The sequence below is a fragment of the Astyanax mexicanus genome, chromosome 15 (genome assembly GCF_023375975.1).
Source record: "Astyanax mexicanus isolate ESR-SI-001 chromosome 15, AstMex3_surface, whole genome shotgun sequence".
Taxonomy (NCBI): domain Eukaryota; kingdom Metazoa; phylum Chordata; class Actinopteri; order Characiformes; family Acestrorhamphidae; genus Astyanax; species Astyanax mexicanus.
In genome coordinates, this window is record NC_064422.1 from 33,107,085 (window position 1) to 33,124,864 (window position 17,780).

At 36.8% G+C, this 17,780-nt stretch overlaps 3 protein-coding genes across 5 annotated transcripts; 1 reads left to right on the plus strand and 2 right to left on the minus strand.

Moving 5' to 3' along the window:
* Nucleotides 1-1,364: 1,364 nt before the first annotated feature.
* On the minus strand, nucleotides 1,365-4,796 carry ndufaf8 (NADH:ubiquinone oxidoreductase complex assembly factor 8). 2 transcript variants are annotated; one of them, XM_015608363.3, is made up of 4 exons: nucleotides 4,692-4,796; nucleotides 4,369-4,518; nucleotides 3,399-3,509; nucleotides 1,365-1,633 (listed from the first exon to the last, which is right to left on the minus strand). In XM_015608363.3, exons 2-4 carry the CDS (start codon nucleotides 4,447-4,449, stop codon nucleotides 1,613-1,615), a joined length of 213 nt encoding a protein of 70 aa, XP_015463849.3. In that variant the 5' UTR covers nucleotides 4,450-4,518; nucleotides 4,692-4,796; the 3' UTR covers nucleotides 1,365-1,612. The 2 variants fall into 2 exon arrangements, with proteins under 2 accessions (XP_015463849.3, XP_022524737.2); XM_022669016.2 differs by having other exon boundaries at nucleotides 4,703-4,767.
* A 943-nt stretch (nucleotides 4,797-5,739) lies between these two features.
* tepsin (TEPSIN adaptor related protein complex 4 accessory protein) lies at nucleotides 5,740-11,435 on the plus strand. The gene is made up of 13 exons (XM_007259298.4): nucleotides 5,740-5,892; nucleotides 6,194-6,266; nucleotides 6,489-6,580; nucleotides 6,698-6,791; nucleotides 7,037-7,104; nucleotides 7,264-7,345; nucleotides 7,609-7,677; nucleotides 7,808-7,996; nucleotides 8,112-8,298; nucleotides 8,626-8,739; nucleotides 8,843-8,921; nucleotides 9,010-9,144; nucleotides 9,386-11,435. The coding sequence occupies exons 1-13, from the start codon at nucleotides 5,854-5,856 to the stop codon at nucleotides 9,935-9,937; spliced, it is 1,773 nt and encodes a 590-aa protein (XP_007259360.3). The 5' UTR covers nucleotides 5,740-5,853; the 3' UTR covers nucleotides 9,938-11,435.
* A 99-nt stretch (nucleotides 11,436-11,534) lies between these two features.
* si:dkey-21c1.1 (uncharacterized protein LOC100150256 homolog) lies at nucleotides 11,535-17,149 on the minus strand. 2 transcript variants are annotated; one of them, XM_049464615.1, is made up of 5 exons: nucleotides 17,079-17,149; nucleotides 16,197-16,325; nucleotides 14,462-14,602; nucleotides 13,866-13,980; nucleotides 11,535-13,725 (listed from the first exon to the last, which is right to left on the minus strand). In XM_049464615.1, exons 3-5 carry the CDS (start codon nucleotides 14,491-14,493, stop codon nucleotides 13,477-13,479), a joined length of 396 nt encoding a protein of 131 aa, XP_049320572.1. In that variant the 5' UTR covers nucleotides 14,494-14,602; nucleotides 16,197-16,325; nucleotides 17,079-17,149; the 3' UTR covers nucleotides 11,535-13,476. The 2 variants fall into 2 exon arrangements, with proteins under 2 accessions (XP_049320572.1, XP_022524738.1); XM_022669017.2 differs by lacking the exon at nucleotides 17,079-17,149 and having other exon boundaries at nucleotides 16,197-16,376.
* Between the last annotated feature and the right edge of the window lie 631 nt (nucleotides 17,150-17,780).

The following is a 17,780-nucleotide window of genomic DNA, read 5'->3' on the forward strand; positions in this document are numbered from 1 at the left end:
TTTGTGGTATATTAGTAATTTATTTTGGAATAGTAGGTAGCTTTGAATGTTAAACTGATATTCTGGAACTGACACCCCTGATAACAGCATTTAAATTAATTAACAATCAAATACCTGCAGAAATCAGATATTGTCAGTAATCCAATGAATGTGTTTACATGTACATCAGTAATTAAATAATAGGACAATGTTGGGTCAGACAATAACCAGGTTTCTACTTTACAACCAGCCAATAATCTCACAGACAGATGTTTCCAAAATCAATGAATATTTCTATGTTTAGAGTTTTACAGCCCTGAATTCATGGACCTAAAGCAGTACTAAACTGTCCAACTCTCTATTGTTAGATCCTAATATATGTCTATATTTAATAATAATAAATTAATAATAAAATATAAATATATTGTAAAACAGACAAAAACTTATATGTAATGGATTATCTTTCAAGAGAAACTGAAAAAAAAATGAAATGATTTCCAAATGAAGACCATACTCAAGAAAATTCAAAGGCTCTACCATTAAGGCTAATGGCCAAGTTTGGCAGAACAAGAGCACTTCCAGTGGGCCAGACTCTTTTAATTAACACCTTGTAGTGCACTAAAAAAAGTGTGAAGCACCACCACATAAAGACAAGCCACAAACAGTGCCTGAGTCAGAGTAGAGTGAGGTTAAGACGAATTTCCATGCGTTTTTTTTTTTTTCTATAGAGATACCTCAAGCAGAGTTCCACAGCTCTCCAAGCCGTTGGCTGCAAACATTTATATACTCAAGCCTTTTACCCATTCTCTAATTGGCTGTTTGGATTGTATGTTGATCCCAAGTCATTACTGACTTGCCTTTATGGCCACTCCATCAATTAACATCTGGCTAACAAGGGTGTGGGTTCTCCAGCAGGGCGTCAATAATACTGGTGCAGCTTGCATTTCCATATGTGGTAAGCTGAAGTGCATAAGCTTTTGGGGTGCCAGTGACATGAAACCCATGGCAAAGCATTAATCAGCTTGCCTTTTTTTATGTTCATCTCCTGCTCTGACTGAGCTACGACCAGTTCTTCAAAGCTATGTCTTTTAATGTATCCCTTAAAAAACAGATCCAAGAGCAGCAATTAAAGCCGGACGGTGCCACCCTTAGAGCCGTAACACACCTCATTACTCATCCTGCCTGTTTCAGTTTCTACATGCAGCCAGTTACCCCCGCCGTCTCTCTGTCTAAAACAAATGAACAGTCTGGTTATGGTTAGTTCAATTCTTTCATCCATATCTTCCTCTAATCTATTTAATTAAGCAGTGGGGCTGTCAGAATTACTGGCCCATGCTTCTCTGTGGCAGAGTTTAAATTAACCACGCGGTCCATTTCCTTACTATTCACATTCATTCTTTATTATTACTCATGCTCACACAAAACCAAGTGTCATACAATTCATTTATGTTTTATACACGAGGACAATACAAATATATGCTGAACCAACATATATTATTCAAATATTAAAAATAATGTCACTATTTATACTGGTAAATAAAAATGGCAGCAACTGTTTTTTTATATTGTAACTATACAAATAAATGTATGTTTATAAAACATGATGGTCAATGAATGGCTTTGTGCACTCCATCTACTTCACACCCCGTTTTGCCTGCAAAGAAAAATACATTAAGTTAATTAAGAATAAATATTAAAACAATTTAGATATTAAGGTCAGAGAACACATACTATACAAATACAAACAAACTTAAACTTTTAGTTTGCTTAAAGTAACGACAAATAAGAGTGAAAATCCTAAGGGCTTCAAAAACTACCGGTATACACATATATAAGAACACATCATGTACTTCTGTGTTCATATCCATCCAAATGATGCACTCTTCTCTTAATATATACAAATCCAACAGGTGGTTTATTTTATCCAAACTACATAATTTAAGAAGTGAGAAGGGTGGTGTGAAAATTTATTTAGTTTGAAATATGAATGTCTGAATCTGCACCTAAAACAATGACAGCAAAAAAATCCTTCTTGTTGATTGTTCCGCAAAAAAATTGATTTATATAACACCAAAAAGGTCACGCTGTTAAATCTAAGACATTTTTAGTTTCTGTATACAGTTACATTAATATACCACAAGTAACGGGACAGAATAGTATCATGTCTCATGATTTTTGCCATTTGCCATGGAAGATAAAAAAGAAAACCTTCACTGAAATGCAGGATATGCATCTGGGCCCTTCTGTTTCAAATGGCATTTGATTTTCATAAGAACAATTTTTAAAAAGCATAATTTCAAATATTACAATTCAGAGTAAGGACTTTTTGTTTAATTTGCTAATTAATGCCAATCTCTTAATGTTTTCCATTTTATTTAATGTTGTATGAGTTTCAGTACTGACAGACGTTAGTCTAAATCAAATCATGTTCTGTTGTATTCCCATTATATTAAATGTTCCCCACAATTTGACACGTTTGCTGTTATTATACAGTTTGGACACACCTTCTCATTCAATGTTCTTTATTTCTTTATTTATTTTCTACACTGTAGATAAATAGAAAAGACAAAAATAATTAAGGGACAAATATGGATTTACGTAGTAAACAAAAAAAAATCCCCTGACCTAAACCCAACTGAGATTGGGTGATTTGGGATGAGCCGAAGCTTTACAGCGTGACGGAGTAGCAGCGACTATTGTTCAGCTGCTGCTTCAGCACCTTCAGGAACTCCTTTGAGAGGTTGAGAAAACTATTCCACGTGACTCTACATCATGAAGACACTGAGATTAAAATACCCATTTGTGTGTGCAGATCTGTCCCCAAAGATAAATGTGGCCATTTAGAAGAATCATTCCACATGTGTTCCTGAAAAGCTTTAATGTATTCATTATTAAATGTACAATATAAAAAAATATATACATATATATATATATAAAAAAAAGAAAACACACTTAATGAAAAGAAGACCAAACATTTGACAGGTACTGTATACAATAAAACATATTGTAATTCACTGCCTGGCCAAAAAAAAGTCGCCACCAAAAAAAAGGTCACACACTCTAATGTTTCGTTGGAACGCCTTTAGCTTTGATTGCAGCTTGCATTCACTGTGGCATTGTTTCAATAAGCTTGTCATAAGATTTATTTAAATCCAGTGCTGCATTAATTTTTCACCAAGATCTTGCAGGATTGATGATTGTCATGATGCCATCATGGAAGAAAAAAATCCACTGATGGAATAACCGGGTCTATATTCAGTATATTCAGGTAGTCAGCTGACCTCATTCTTCATACTGTTGCTGAATCTAGACCTGACTAACTGCAGCATCAACCCCACATCATTTACTTAGTTAAATCCAGGTGCCGACTTTTTTTTTTTTTGGCCGGGCAGTGTGCTAATGGTTTTAGGTTTACTCACAGCAGAGACAAAGCAGGTCTTCAGGGCTTCAAACTCTTTTACACATAAATCTTTCTTCAGCTCCTGTTTACCAGTAGTAGTGGAGACCACACATTTCCCATAAACTGCTGCCTGTAGGAAAAAGAGTCAGAGAACAGTTAATCAGCTGTCTGTAAATCATTTAGTTTACAGCTGCTGTTAAAATGTTATCGAAAGTCTTGAGACTCGGCTCTCGCAAATAGTGATGTGAACGATGTCATCAACCAATAGGAGATCTACGGGAAGCCGCAGGTCAAGAATATTTGAATATATGACTGTTTACAAACGATTTGAAAGAGAACACAGTTTTCAGTTAATAAGCCTTTTATGTTTCTTTTTCTCTTCTTCTTTCTAGGTAACGTTAGCACTTTAAAGTCATTATATTTAAAGTTATTTTATTTTGCACTACGTTATCTTATTGTGTAGTGTTATTTCTGATACAAACAAATGTAATAAATACACATTTTGCAAGAATGATGTTCTTTATTGCACTAATTCTATCTAAAACAAAGACAAATGTACAGCAGTGAAACTGTGATTCTTTGCTATACAAGGTTGTAGCAAAAAAGGGGGTGGGAAAAAGATGCTTATAAGCAGAGTTGAACACAAAATATATTAAAAAACAAAAGTTGTCAGTCTCTGATAAATCACAGTATTGATATACATATTATTTGTAACTCAGGATGTTATATTCATTGTATGTAAACTCAACCAGAAGCATGATGGGAAATAATCTCAGGAAGAATCTAGTTGCAGTCTTGCAAATAGTGACCCCCAGTCTTTGCAAAATCTTAGTCTGTGAGTAAAAAGTCTGTGACTAGTCTTTAGATGTGAGAGGGTGTCAGACTTTAGTCTGTTAAGCCTTTTCAGAGTCTTTTCAAAGTCATGTAGGACCAGAGGAACAGCAGATGAACACAGCATTGGACAGGTATGGGCACCATCATACAGGTACCTCTGTGAAGCACTGGGCCAGCAGGTCGGGGAACCGCCTCATCCTCTCTCGGCTCCGGGTCCAGGGGTTTGTCCCTGACATGATTCTGATCAGCTTTAAGTCTCAGCACAACCCACAGTTATTAACATTAGCTCACAGGCAGGCTAACTCCTGCACACAGAGAGAGATAACACACATTTAACAGTAAAATACCGCGCTGTTTTACACTGTTTAACAATATACATCAATTACCCATAAACTCCAACACTCAGCTTTAACACTCTGATCAAAAACACATGATTAAATCATATTACTGACAGAAAACAACAGCAGGCACTACTCACCCCGTGCTCACCATGTTAGTGACGAAGAAACGGCCCGCCCTCTCACACCAGTGATTGGTCAAACATCTGTATGACCCGCCCCCTAAAATTGACTATCTTTGCTGATTGGCTACTAAAGACATTTCAGTAAAACAGATGAACCAATGAATCATTAGGGCTTGTGCGGCAAGGTCGTGACAGAACGTTGTAGTACTGAAGAGCGTGATTCAAATTCCAGAATCGATTCTTTTGAACTGTCGTGTTCAATGAATCGACTCTGCTTTTAAATATTACATTTTGACAGCATAGTTGTTTAAATACCTAATCATAAAAGACTACCTAAGAAAAATAAAAATAAGAGACCACCTAAAAATTAGGCATAATGTTATCCAAAAGCAGAGTGTAAGACTGGTGGAGGTGCATGAAAACTGTGGTTGAAAGCCAGGGTTATTCCACCAAATATTAATTTCTGAACTCTTTTGTATAATTTAGGCATTTTAATTATTTAATTAGCTACTTTAATTAAAAAAAATAAGATATTTAAACGTATCCATAATTTTTCTGTTCACCCTGTCATCCTGGGATGAATGCCCATTTTAGAAAGTAATCTTTAAACATCAGTGGCATCAGAATCAGAAGGACTGATGACACTTTCTTTATGTTCAGTAACATTCAGTAATGTTAGGCATTCTTAAACATTTTTCACAACTGTTCCATAACTTAACCCTTTTAACAGATATACATCTATTTTTTAAAATGAATTAATCTAATTAATCTAAATTAATCTGCACACTGAAAGAAAAGCATGGCAGCATCACAGCTAATGAGGCAAAATATTTTTTTCCTATCATGTATTTGGTTTTACTCCACAGGAATGATTTGCAAAATAAAAGAAGGTGTTTAAAAGTTATATAGGATAAAAATAATGTTAAACTAATTATTTTTTATTAGTTACTTTATTTATTATTTTATTTACAAAATAATTAACTTGTTTGTGAGTGCATTACATTACAAACAGAAACAGCATTTTCTTTCATTACTGGAACATAATTCAGGTCTGAACGGGTTAAGAATCGGTTCGAGGTGTTCACTAACAGATGCAGTGATTCGCTAAGTGCACGGTCATCCACCAAGTCACGCACAGCAATGGTACACAGAGCGGTGGACTGCTCATCGGAACGAGATGGCTACACTAATGGAAAGGCTGACTTTCCTTCAGAAAGTAGGTATCAGACACGGCATTTTGTGTGGGAGACCAGCGAGCAAAGATATCTGCTATCTGGATTTTACTCTGGAGTGTTTAGCTACAGTGTGATAGCCGCAGCTAACTGGCTAACTAGCTAACGCTAGCAAACTCCCGTAGAGTTACACAGCAGGGTTAGCTAGCCTGTTAGCTGTCAGAGGATTCTGACATTTATATTTATACTATATTTATATTTTACCCCCTATTTTACTCTTGCTTTCAGCTGGTTTTGCTGAGCGCCGCAGTCTCTAACCCTGTCTTCTCCCTGACTGCTGTTTAGGTGCCGACCCTCATGAAGGCAACAGCAGATGACGAAGTGCCCTGCCCCGGCTACCTCTTCCAGGACATCAACAGTATCCTTCTCCCAGCAGCTTTCACTCTCATTACAACACATTACCCACACAGCTCTGGAAAAAATTAAGAGACCACTTTAGTTTCTAAATCAGATTCTCTTATTTTGCTGTTTTATAGATATATGTTTGAGTACAATGAACATTGTTGTTTTGAACACAACTTGAACACAAAATGAACACAACTGTTCTCCATCAAATTCCTTCACTCACTTCAAATCATAGAAATCTCACATGAGTCATTGGGCTGCTGCCAGTGTCTTCTGGAGTACCTCCTGGAGCGTCTGCAGGTGGAGTCCTGCCATGTGAAACTGAAGGTGAGAGAAACTCAAGCACAAACCTCCATTTGTATCGTAGAGGAGGGAAATGAGGAGTTGATTAAATGTGATTGTCTGTTTCTTTGAGATTTCTCACCCCTCATTTCTCTGTCCAAGGTTCTGAAGATCCTCCTGCATCTGTGTGGACATGGTCCTCCTCACTTTCTCACAGAACTGAGGCGGAATGCTACATTCATCCAAGAAGTAACTGGTAATTAGTGTTTTCTTTTTCATATATTATACGACAAAACGATATTGTAATTATTGCAACAGACCTAGATCCTTTGAATAAAATGGACACTGTACTTGGATATGGTTACTTTATTTACACACATATAGAGTACTTTAAACCCTTATTTTTTGGAGTAGACGTACAAAAGTACCAGCCTAACTTACCGGTACACAACATTTTCACCCATTTCTTAAAGCAGACTGACATGTTGTGTGGTCTCTCAGTTTACAGTGGTCCACCAGATCCCATTCATGGCAATGCTCCCTTTCAAAGGGTCAGGGTTGCAGCGCAGGTGAGATGTGTGTCTTTCTCTGTTAAATACTGAGGTTGTCAAACCTGAGATTTTGTAATTATCTGTTTCTTCCTTTGCCTTATAATATTAACAGTTTATCTGACACATTTAATTTTTAAATGAACAAAGATTTAATGTTTGATTGTGGCTATTTTATAGGAACTGGCCGGTGTGCTGTTTAATGATACAATGTCTGCAAACTCTGGACTCTCGCCATGCAAAGCTGCAACTCCAAGCCTGGGTAAGGGAGCTTTCTTGATGGAAATGTTAAGTTTCTTTTTTTATGGAAAAATGCTGTTTATGTGATGATACCCATGAAAAAAGTTGTGAAGGATTCTGTATTGTCCAACATTTGTGCATGTGTATTTGTTAAGCACGATTCTTATCATTGTCAACTGACTGTTTATTTACTGATAATAACAGCTAATTAAAGAATTTAAGCATAAAGATATTTTCTGTAGCCACAATCTGTGTAATATTCTGTTATTTTATTTTGTTCGGCAGGAATGGGATCAGAATCTCTCCGCTCAGGAATGCAGGGATTTGGAAACAGCCCTGGAAGGAAAACATCCAGTAAGAGAGTAATTTTCACTTTACCAAAACGAACTGTGATTTTTTTTTACAGCAATTAAATGCCTGCATTAAATTATGTAGCTCCATGTATCTGTCCTCATCCTCCATATATACAATATCTCTTCCCAAGACAGAGCGACTCTTCTGGGTAAAATTCAGAAGGCTGCAGAGGTAGTTGCCAGTGCTGTCCTTCCACCAACAGAGCAGCCTGGGATTCGTCTATATGACAACCACTATCGGGCAGTGGTTGCTCCCTCTGCTGCAGTGGAGGTGGCAATGCCAGCATGTGCTTACAGTGTGCCCACTCACAGCCACAAAGGTTAGCTGTGCACACACAGACCCTCATAACAGCTCTTCGTCCAAGCTATGGATTCTGGATTCTGTTTATATACGGGAGTTTTGTTCATCATTAAAATCAAATTCCTTATTTCTAGCTTCTCACAGATGTCCAGGACAGGCAGGTGGAGGTTGGGAGGAGACTGGTAGTGGGCACAGCTCCTCTCACAACTCTTCTCTTGAGATTGAGCCACTTAGCCACACTTCCAGGGGGGACAGCAGCAAATCCGGTGAAACAGGCAGCCATTCGGGGGCCAGTCGAGAGAGTGGAGACTTGGCAGAACGGTAAGGGATCTCATTAGTCTGCTTGAAACTTTTTTCCCCACTTTGTGGTTCTGTGAATAAAGAGCTTGAGGGAAAGTTGTCTGAATTCATGAACACAAGACTAGTGTTCATGTTATGGACACAATTTAACTCTAGAAGTAATAATAAAATGCACATTTATTTATAGCATGTTATGAAGAATTAGTATTTTTTCTAAAATGTTCATGGGTGAAACCTAAAAGCTTAGTTATAAGCTTTTATTTATATTTTACATAGAATTTATTTATTAATGCATGTAGGATCTGTGAGTGAATAGCCCACTGTAAAGGTAAATATTTTCTCTCTCAGTGTGGAGGCCATGCAGTTGGGAGACTGTGGTCAGGAGATGGCGCTGATCAGCAGTCTTACTAATGGTTCCAAAATCTTCCTGTCCAGAGATGAGAGCCAGCACTTCATTAAAGAGTAAGCATTTGTATATTGAGGCTGTATCCCAATAAAAGTATAAAAAATACTTGTTGGCAGTAAAGTCAGATTAATTAACTGTTTCTTTGTCCTGCTTCTCTAGGTGTTCTACTTTAAACTGTGAAGTTGTGGTAGAACTTCTCTCTCACAAATTGAAGGAAACAGCACAGACTGTCCAAATGGTACATTTATTTATTCTTTAGTATTTGCTATCTCATGTCTCTGTTTGGCAAAGCAACTGATAAAGCAAGTTCTTTCTCCTCTCCGCAGAGGGCCCTGTGTGGCCTGGCCTGCCTGATGTCTACAGATCTCCTCTCTCTGGACCAGATATTCTGTGTTACACATAAGCGCCTGGCCCAGCTCAGTGAGGAAGTGGAAGGACCTGTAGCCAACAAGTCAACAAAGGTTAAATAAATTGCTTTAAATCTTTGTATCTTTAGTGATAGCAGTGGGTGTACAATTCAGATCAGGAAAATAAAAATCCTTCCTAGAATTTTGCTCCCATTTCCTGGAAAGCTGTGCTGCAGCTCAGTCGGGAAGGATTTTTACTTTCTGGACCTGATTTCTCCACCACTGAGCAACAGCTGTTTATACTAGTATTGTATGTATTATTGAATATATTTTATCTCTCTTATGTACTGTATAGCTCCTTAGACAGTTTGAGGCACTCCTGGGCAGCTCCACGCCCCTGATGAAGACTGGCATTGCAGTCTGTCCAGAATCATCCAGCCCCTCGCTCTCAAAGCAGCCATTAAATCCCACCATTGTCAGCCCACTTCTTCTCCCAACTACTCTGGATGTTGAAGCACCTTCTAGCATGTCATCCACAAATTTCCCACATGCTCTTTCTTCTGAACATGGTCTAAAACAAGAGCATACTGTGACTGCTGCTGCTGTGGGAGAATCTGCTGAGAATGGAGTGCAGGTAGAGGACCCGCAGACTGTACATGAGGATGAGGACAAATACACAGAGCCCGCTAGACACCATCCTACTCTCTCACTGTTTAGTGGGATGGAGCTGGTAAACAGAGGGAAGCCTGTGTGTCTGGTTGAGCCTGTTCTTGTCGAGCCAGATGTCCAGACTGGGGCAGAAGGCTACACAGGCTTTGCTGTGGAGAAAAGCTCAGAAAGAACTGCAGACTCCTCTTTATCTACTAGTGGTGAACAAATCTCTGCCTTTTCCTTCGTCAACCTCTGATCTTCCTTTGCCTTCTGATTGAAACACCTTGGTCCAGGGTGTAGTATTATTTAATGACCTAAAAGTAATATTTAAACACCAAACCCCTCAATGCTCCTGATGCCAGCCTTTGTTATTTTAAACTAATTCTGAAAAATATTAAATGAACAAGTCTGCAGTATGCTAATTTTCAGGGAGGAACACGGGAGGTACACCTGAGGCATTGGTGCATGAAGTAATAAACAAAAAAAAAAAACACTTAATATTTATGTATCCAAATGCTGCTAGTTTTTTTTTTTCCAGGGACTGTGCTTGACAAGTATAACAATGCTGACACAATACACTTTTTAAAATGAATTTTATTGTTTTAATACCCACAAATTCACTGAATATCTCTGCTCTGGAAATAAGCAGAACAGTTAAAAAGGGAAAGCTGTAACGTTTCACTGCCCAAGATTTTTAATCTGCATTTTCACTTGGTCTGGCTACCTAAATATGGCTTAGTGTGTGTAGTTGAACTGTTAAGAAAGCCTTGTGTGTGCTGGGAGTTCTGCCCTAATTAGCAGACTTGGTTCCAAAATGAAAAACTGTAAAGAGATCTAATCTCTGCTCTGTCATGATATACATGACTTGTGTGTGTGTGTGTGTATACCATGAACAAGCCTGTCTCAGGACTACTGTAAGCATTAAGCATTGAATTTTGCACTATGGAGCACCTGTGTCTTCCAACCTTACTTACATGAACAAATAACACAAGCATTACAACCTTAAGCTGATATTTAATGGATTGCCTAAATTACCAAGATATATTTTTTATAGAGACATAAAACATTCTCTTTGATTTAATCATCCATACTTTTAAAGTTGTTCTTTTAGTTTAGAAGGAATGCTATATATAACAACTGAGAGAATAGATTTAATGAATATACTAATTTTCTTATTACTTTTATACTTTAGGTGCTTTCAAAGTGACAGTTTATTTGCTCTGCTTTGAATCAGTTATAATTGGAATGCTTTGGTTTGTTTCACACATGGAAAAATCCATGGACACCAAAATCAATATTTTTGAACTTTTTAACATGGTACAAAAGCAGAGATGGCATTTGTTTATAACTGTAGTAATTATCTGGGCAGTATACCAGGTTAAAGTACACTAGCAGGATACAGTTTAACTCAGACTTGCTGAGGACACCAAACATTTGGGACTGGAACAAGATCACCTGCTCTCATAGGGTCACGGTGAGGTTGGTTTGGCCCATATCTGAAAGCTATTAATGTGCTCACACCTGCCCAAATGAATAGCGAAATAATAGTGAAAACAAAGTCTGATTTTAACCAAACTAACTTTTTGACAAAAAAACTTTGTGTCCTCTGGACTCTCAGCCAAGATGTAAACCTTTTGCCAAACCTCATATATATTAGCCAATGACATGTATTTGCAAGATATACCATTTAGTTGACTGTGTTATAGATGTGTACCGACAAAAGCCATATTACAATAAATGCAGGTTGACTGATACCATTTTTGTTTTTATATATATATATATATATATATATATATATATATATATATATATATATATATATATATATATAGATAAACCAAAACAATAAGGACTACAAAAAAATCTTTTATTTTGAATATTGTTAGGACAATTTCATAAAATAACAATGATCCAAAATGTAAATATGCTAGCTATGTGTTATGTACAATTCGACATAAAAACATGAAAGTGATTGTAATGATTATCATCAAAAGCTGATAGTCGTTCACATGGACAAAACCACAGTGTTTCAGAATAGTGCACGACAAGTAAAGGGTCAGATCAGTGCCCTTCATATACAAGCACAAAACTTTACACTAATAATTTGACCTGGATGCTAGATTGTGGCCTCAGGCCAAAAACATATTACTTGCGCTGTAATCTTGCTAAAGCCTGGTCTGGTCAGAATTTGTGAGCGTTATCTGTAAATTATATTCCATAAATGAAATGATTTTAAGAAGAATCCTGGTCACTGTATGTCATGGTAAAACATAAAATTTATATATCACATCACACAACAGCTAAGTATAGGTGAGTTAAAACCCCATATACTTGCACAAGTAAAGCCATAGGTACTAAAACCATCCCATGCTTCTCATGACTGATGGTGTTACTGGAGACCCTGGGTGCCAGGTTAAGAAGGCTAATTTTAGGGCTAAGCATTTCCGTCGTCTGTTCCTAGGAGATTTGTGAATCATATTATTACATGGAACCCAATGACCTACTGTAAGTACATTTAGTTCATTTAGGCTCTTTAAGTTGTGTTGTGTCAAAATTCAATAATGAGCACTTTAATAAAATAAAAAACTTTACTCAGCCTTCACTGTGCAAAATATGTATTGAAGGTAGTTTCTAAAGTCACCACACAAAGAGTACTTCACAGCAGACCTGAGTCGAACATATATTTCAAGATGTTCATGATGCAATAATCCAACTCCACTACATTTATAGAGTAGTGCAAGCTTGCATTTCCTAATATTAAGATACAGTGCTGTAGTCTGTACTTTGCAACTGACAGTTTGCGACTGGAAACCTAAACCTTGTTTCCCACAGGTCTGTATTATAGTTAACAACTCGTCAAGCTTGGCTTCATGGCACATAAGACTGAAATTCCAATGCCTGAGATGTTAATATGATATGATATAATTGAGCTCCAAAAGCTTTCTGAAGAAATTAAACTATGGCTAATTATATATTAATAATACTTTTTCAGATCTTCTGTGAACAGACTAGAGCAGGCAAATAATATTGTGGAGTTATTCTGCAATCTTTCACATCAGTGGTTCCCAACAATAATCCTGTAATACCTCCCTGCCCTTTGTATTTTCAGTGTTTTCTCTGTTTTTAGCCCACCTGATGCAAATAACCAGATAATTAAGAAGCCCTTCCTGAGTTGAAGAGGGTGTGTTTCAGCAGGAAAACAAAAAACACTAAATGTACAGAGCAGGATGTACTCCAGGTCCAGTGTTTAAGAACCTGTGTTGTACAGAAAGACTGCAAGAATACTCCCATGTGCTTAGGTACACTAACTACACACTCCCAGAGGTCCTTGGTACATCATTTGCCTACATATTTCCCCCTCCCCCATCCTTCCATTTCACACTTTGCTCACTGATTTCTGGGTGCACCACCTACAAAGGCTGCTTAATGCATTCCCCTCTTTACTGTATTGTTTAACATGTAGCACCAAGTATATTTGCCTGGTTGAGTAAAAGGGATAAGGTTACATAATATTACATGCACTTTAGTGCCATTTGAGGTTTCCTTTTGTACTGTAGCACCCAAGCAGAGATCATGATGAACATGAAAACAACAAACGTTCACACATTTTATGAAAATAGAAAAGTGCTAGCGGACACCAAATGAATTAATCTGAATGGCTAGTGAGGACATAACCTCATGTTGGAGGTTCCAGGGCTGAAGACATACAGTGACAAAAGATTCCCCTCCTGAGGGGTTTCCAATGCACTGAGCTTTTAGCCCCTGGGTGTTGGGTGTTAACAGAGCCGGAGGTGGTCATGTTGGCCCTGGCTGTCCTCGAGATTGCAGGCTACTGAAATGGGCATTTCTAAGGATGCGATTGATATGACAGTAAGAGGAATCACTATCATTTAAGGAGATGGCATGCTCTTCAAACAAATGACCAGAAGAGCTGCAGGAATCCTTCAGGATGCAATTTTCCTTTTGGTCTGTAGACTGGTTGGTAGAGTTCGGTCCTGTCAGCCTCTCTGGAGTGCTAATGCCACTGCTATCACTGCTGGAAGACTAAGATAAAGAGGAAATAAAAATAAAGTTCATTAATACGACCTATTATACAATATGACCTATTATTAATATAACCTACTTTGTCTTTGTGTGTTAAATAAAAAACTTAACAAATCAAGGCCAATGATTAGCATCCTCACCTCAGAATCCCAAACATCACGGCCCAGTTCAGGGAAGAAAGGCTGGCTTGCCAACCGCTTAGCCTGGGGCAGGTTTTGTGCGTCATCTGCATCACAGCTGTTGTGACGCCGTTTTCTGTTGAGATAAGAAGTCATTTTCTGTGGTCAGTCAGCCCAAAGTCTTACCCACACAGGTTTAATTCAGCATGGTGAGCAATGTTATGGTGTATTTAGTCCAGCTAACAATATTAAGCATATTATTGACCATGTTCCCCGCAGAATTATAAATCAGCTAGCTGCTTCAGTACGTTTCAACTACCTACTGACATGGGCTGTCAATAATTTAGACACAGTCACAGATAAAAATAAGACTCATTGGTATTTTGTTATCTAACAAACCAAGCATTACACAAATGGTAAAGCCCTACACTCCTCTCACTGACTGATGATCTAAAAATAGCCAGCTGGGAGCTCTGTGTGTGTCGTGTTCACAAATCACACACAGTGCTAGTGTAACATGTGGTAGATAGCTGATAAAGGAGACGTCCACACCAAGAGAAATACAAAACAGATTTAAAAGGTAGGAAAGAAAAAGAAATATAAGTGAAAAATCCTACCTGCTTTCTGTAAACATGGGAAAGCTGTGCATTGTGCAGTCAGTCAGGCAGAGGGTGGGAGGTTGTGTGCTCACACTTGCACGTCTTCAGTAAAAAGCTACAGGATCCAACTGAGCAACGCTGGTGGAGATGGTTAAAGATCTAACAAGACACATATACATGCATAAATTTAGCATAATACAAAATGCCCATGGCTATAGCAAGCTGTTTTAGCCCACAACGTCACCAGCAGTAAAAACCCAAAATACAATCTGTTATATACATTTTAAAAGTAAAAACTCTCTTTTCAGATATCAACTCTGAAATATCAGATCTACAGACCTGACACCACACTGACTAGTCACATCACCTGGATGACATATACGTAATGTAATTTTAACAGGTCATATGTCACTATTAATTTATATGAAATCTACAATAACAGTTTAACTAGTAGAAATTGTGGTTCCAGATGTCCACACTGTAATTCTAAATAGTACCAACTGTAGTTTTTGAAATAATAAAAAAGCTTGAATTGTAGATACCAAAAAATACTGTTTAGACGTAAATGTGCACTTTACAACTAGTCAAAACAACATTAGAGATCCCTTGAATTAGCATTTGTACTAGTCAAAATTAATTCATTAATATGTAAACCCTGGCTATTTATTAGTCCTAATTACAGTGTAGATATTTATAATTACAATTCCTACAATTTAAAAGTAATTATAGTACAATAATGATCTTTGATATTTATTCTACTGCAGATGTTTTTTTAATTCTGTATATTACTGGCTGCTCTCACTGCTTTTACAGTTCAAACCACCTTTGGCATTGATGCTCCCAATACATGCATACTGCATTTCTCTAATAACTGTATATATTTAAATCACTAATAGGTCTGGAAAAATGAATAGACAACTTTAGTTTCTCTAAATTGTCCTTTAGAACATTTATTTGCATTAGGCGAAATAACAAAAAAGATGTAGAGCTTTCAGACTTCAAATAAATAACCCTGGTCTTTAATCATATTTTTATTGCATCTTGGCATGTTCTCCTCCACCAGTCTTACACACTGCTTTTGGATAACGTTACGCAATTCCAGATGCAAAAAATCAGCTTGGTTTGATGGCTTGTGATTATATATATATATATATATATATATATATATATATATATATATATATATATATATATATATATATATATTAAACATGTACTTATCTGTTTTGTTTGTTTGTTTGTTTTTTCAAATGAATTCTGCATGTGTTGTTAAGGTCAAAGCAAAGAGACATGACTAGTCAGAATATCTTTATTAAACTGTAGACCTGTTATATTACTAGCACAATATGTTATATATGTTATAACAGGCTAAACAGATTGGTCAGGGAGGTAATGTCCAGTAAGGTTAGTTAGCGTAGCTAATGGAAATAAAACACCAATTTGACTCATTTCGTCAACACGCCCAGTCCTATTTATATAACAGCTGCTAAATATGCAGCTAAGCTAATAAATTAACCATGTTATTAATTCAGTTCGCCGCCCGGTCAGTTAGTTAGCTAGTTATCTGGATCAGTAGTTGTTGTGTGGGTGTTAGTTTCTGTAGGAAGCTCGTTGCCTGGCTGATAGAGCTAGGTTAGGTTAGCTAGCGTTAGCTAACGCTATCTCCCTCTTTGAATGCCCTTAAACTGGCTAAATTCGCACTCCTGCAGAAACCGTCCACAAAAACTAAGGTAGTAGCTTCGACTCAACTGACCGGCTCGGACACAGACAGCCTGGCAGCTCCTGACAGCCTTCATTTTCCCCACAGCAGTCAGTAGTTAGTTAGCCAGCCGGATCTGCTGCTGCTGCTGCTGCTGTTTACGTGACGTTCAGGTGGTTTCAGCTGAGACAGAGAATCAGAGCCGGTTTACGGAGAGCTCGCCCACTCCCGATCTCCCCCCGTTATATACCAGAGTATCACTGCACACCGAGAGAGGGAGCCCGCGAGGGAGACATCTATGAATGGGGTGAACGGAGATAAATGACTTTTAGTAATATTAATAAACTATTTTAATATTAGTAAAGTACTTTAATATTAGTAAAGTCAGTGTAACATTTATTAATTTAATAATTTTGAGGTTAAATGCAAAAATAGACAATTGGATATATCGTTATTTCATTTTTAATGAAGTTTAGTGTACAAGAAATAAGTTTTCTCCATTTTTCCAATTTCACTTTTTCATCTCTGCCCAAATTATAATTTCAGGAAAAATGAAAAAAAAAATCTTTCCTTTATTTTCTGATTTTTCAATTTTAGCATTTTGCAAGTTGGATTATTCCATCAGTTTTTTGTTGCAAGATACAAAAATGGACAAATCTGAAAATTGAGAGAACATTCAACTACATTTTTCTTCATTCTTCATTTCTTCATTCATCTTTATTCCTATTAATTTTTTCTTGAAATTCTGTTTGTGAAAGGCTAAAATGAAAAACTAGATAATAAACAAAAATTGAATGAAAATCCATTTTTTCTTTATTTTGAATTTAGCTTGATACAGTCAGAAAATTAAAGTGCAAAATGTTACACTGGCCATCTAGGATATTAAATATTATAAAGTATTTTGCTAAAAGAAAAAAAAAAGCCAATAAAACCTACCTTTATGATTCTCATTCTTCGGCGCTAGCAAAAAAAATTAACAGCACTGGTCAAGTCCTTACATTATATACATTATATTACATTATTATATATATATACATACATTCTTGACTGGGTATAAGAAGCAGGTTCGAGGGTACCTCCCTTAAATTTATTTTTGCAACTTGGGATGTAATGTAATATATATATATATATATATATATATATATATATATATATATATATATATATATATATATATATATATATATATATATATATATATATATATATATATATATATATATACACTGCTCAAAAAAATAAAGGGAACACTCAAATAACACATCCTAGATCTGAATGAATGAAATATTCTCATTGAATACTTTGTTCTGTACAAAGTTGAATGTGCTGACAACAAAATCACACAAAAATCATCAATGGAAATCAAATTTATTAACCAATGGAGGCCTGGATTTGGAGCCACACACAAAATTAAAGTGAAAAAACACACTACAGGCTGATCCAACTTTAATGTAATGTCCTTAAAACAAGTCAAAATGAGGCTCAGTATTGTGTGTGGCCTACACGTGCCTGTATGACCTCCCTACAACGCCTGGGCATGCTCCTGATGAGGTGGCGGATGGTCTCCTGAGGGATCTCCTCCCAGACCTGGACTAAAGCATCCGCCAACTCCTGGACAGTCTGTGGTGCAACGTGACG

Coding starts and splice junctions, on each gene's coding strand:
- tepsin (XM_007259298.4), top strand. CDS start 5,854: ATGGCTACACTAATGGAAAGGCTGACTTTCCTTCAGAAA. Junction 6,581..6,697: donor CCTGCCATGTGAAACTGAAG/GTGAGAGAAACT, acceptor TCTCTGTCCAAG/GTTCTGAAGATCCTCCTGCA. Junction 7,105..7,263: donor GGGTCAGGGTTGCAGCGCAG/GTGAGATGTGTG, acceptor GCTATTTTATAG/GAACTGGCCGGTGTGCTGTT.
- si:dkey-21c1.1 (XM_049464615.1), bottom strand. CDS start 14,493: ATGCACAGCTTTCCCATGTTTACAGAAAGCAG. Junction 13,981..14,461: donor CCCATGTTTACAGAAAGCAG/GTAGGATTTTTC, acceptor TTATCTCAACAG/AAAACGGCGTCACAACAGCT. Junction 13,726..13,865: donor GTGATGTTTGGGATTCTGAG/GTGAGGATGCTA, acceptor TCTTTATCTTAG/TCTTCCAGCAGTGATAGCAG.
- ndufaf8 (XM_015608363.3), bottom strand. CDS start 4,449: ATGTCAGGGACAAACCCCTGGACCCGGAGCCGAGAGAGGATGAGGCGG. Junction 3,510..4,368: donor TGGCCCAGTGCTTCACAGAG/GTACCTGTATGA, acceptor TTTTTCCTACAG/GCAGCAGTTTATGGGAAATG. Junction 1,634..3,398: donor AGACCTGCTTTGTCTCTGCT/GTGAGTAAACCT, acceptor TTTTCTTTGCAG/GCAAAACGGGGTGTGAAGTA.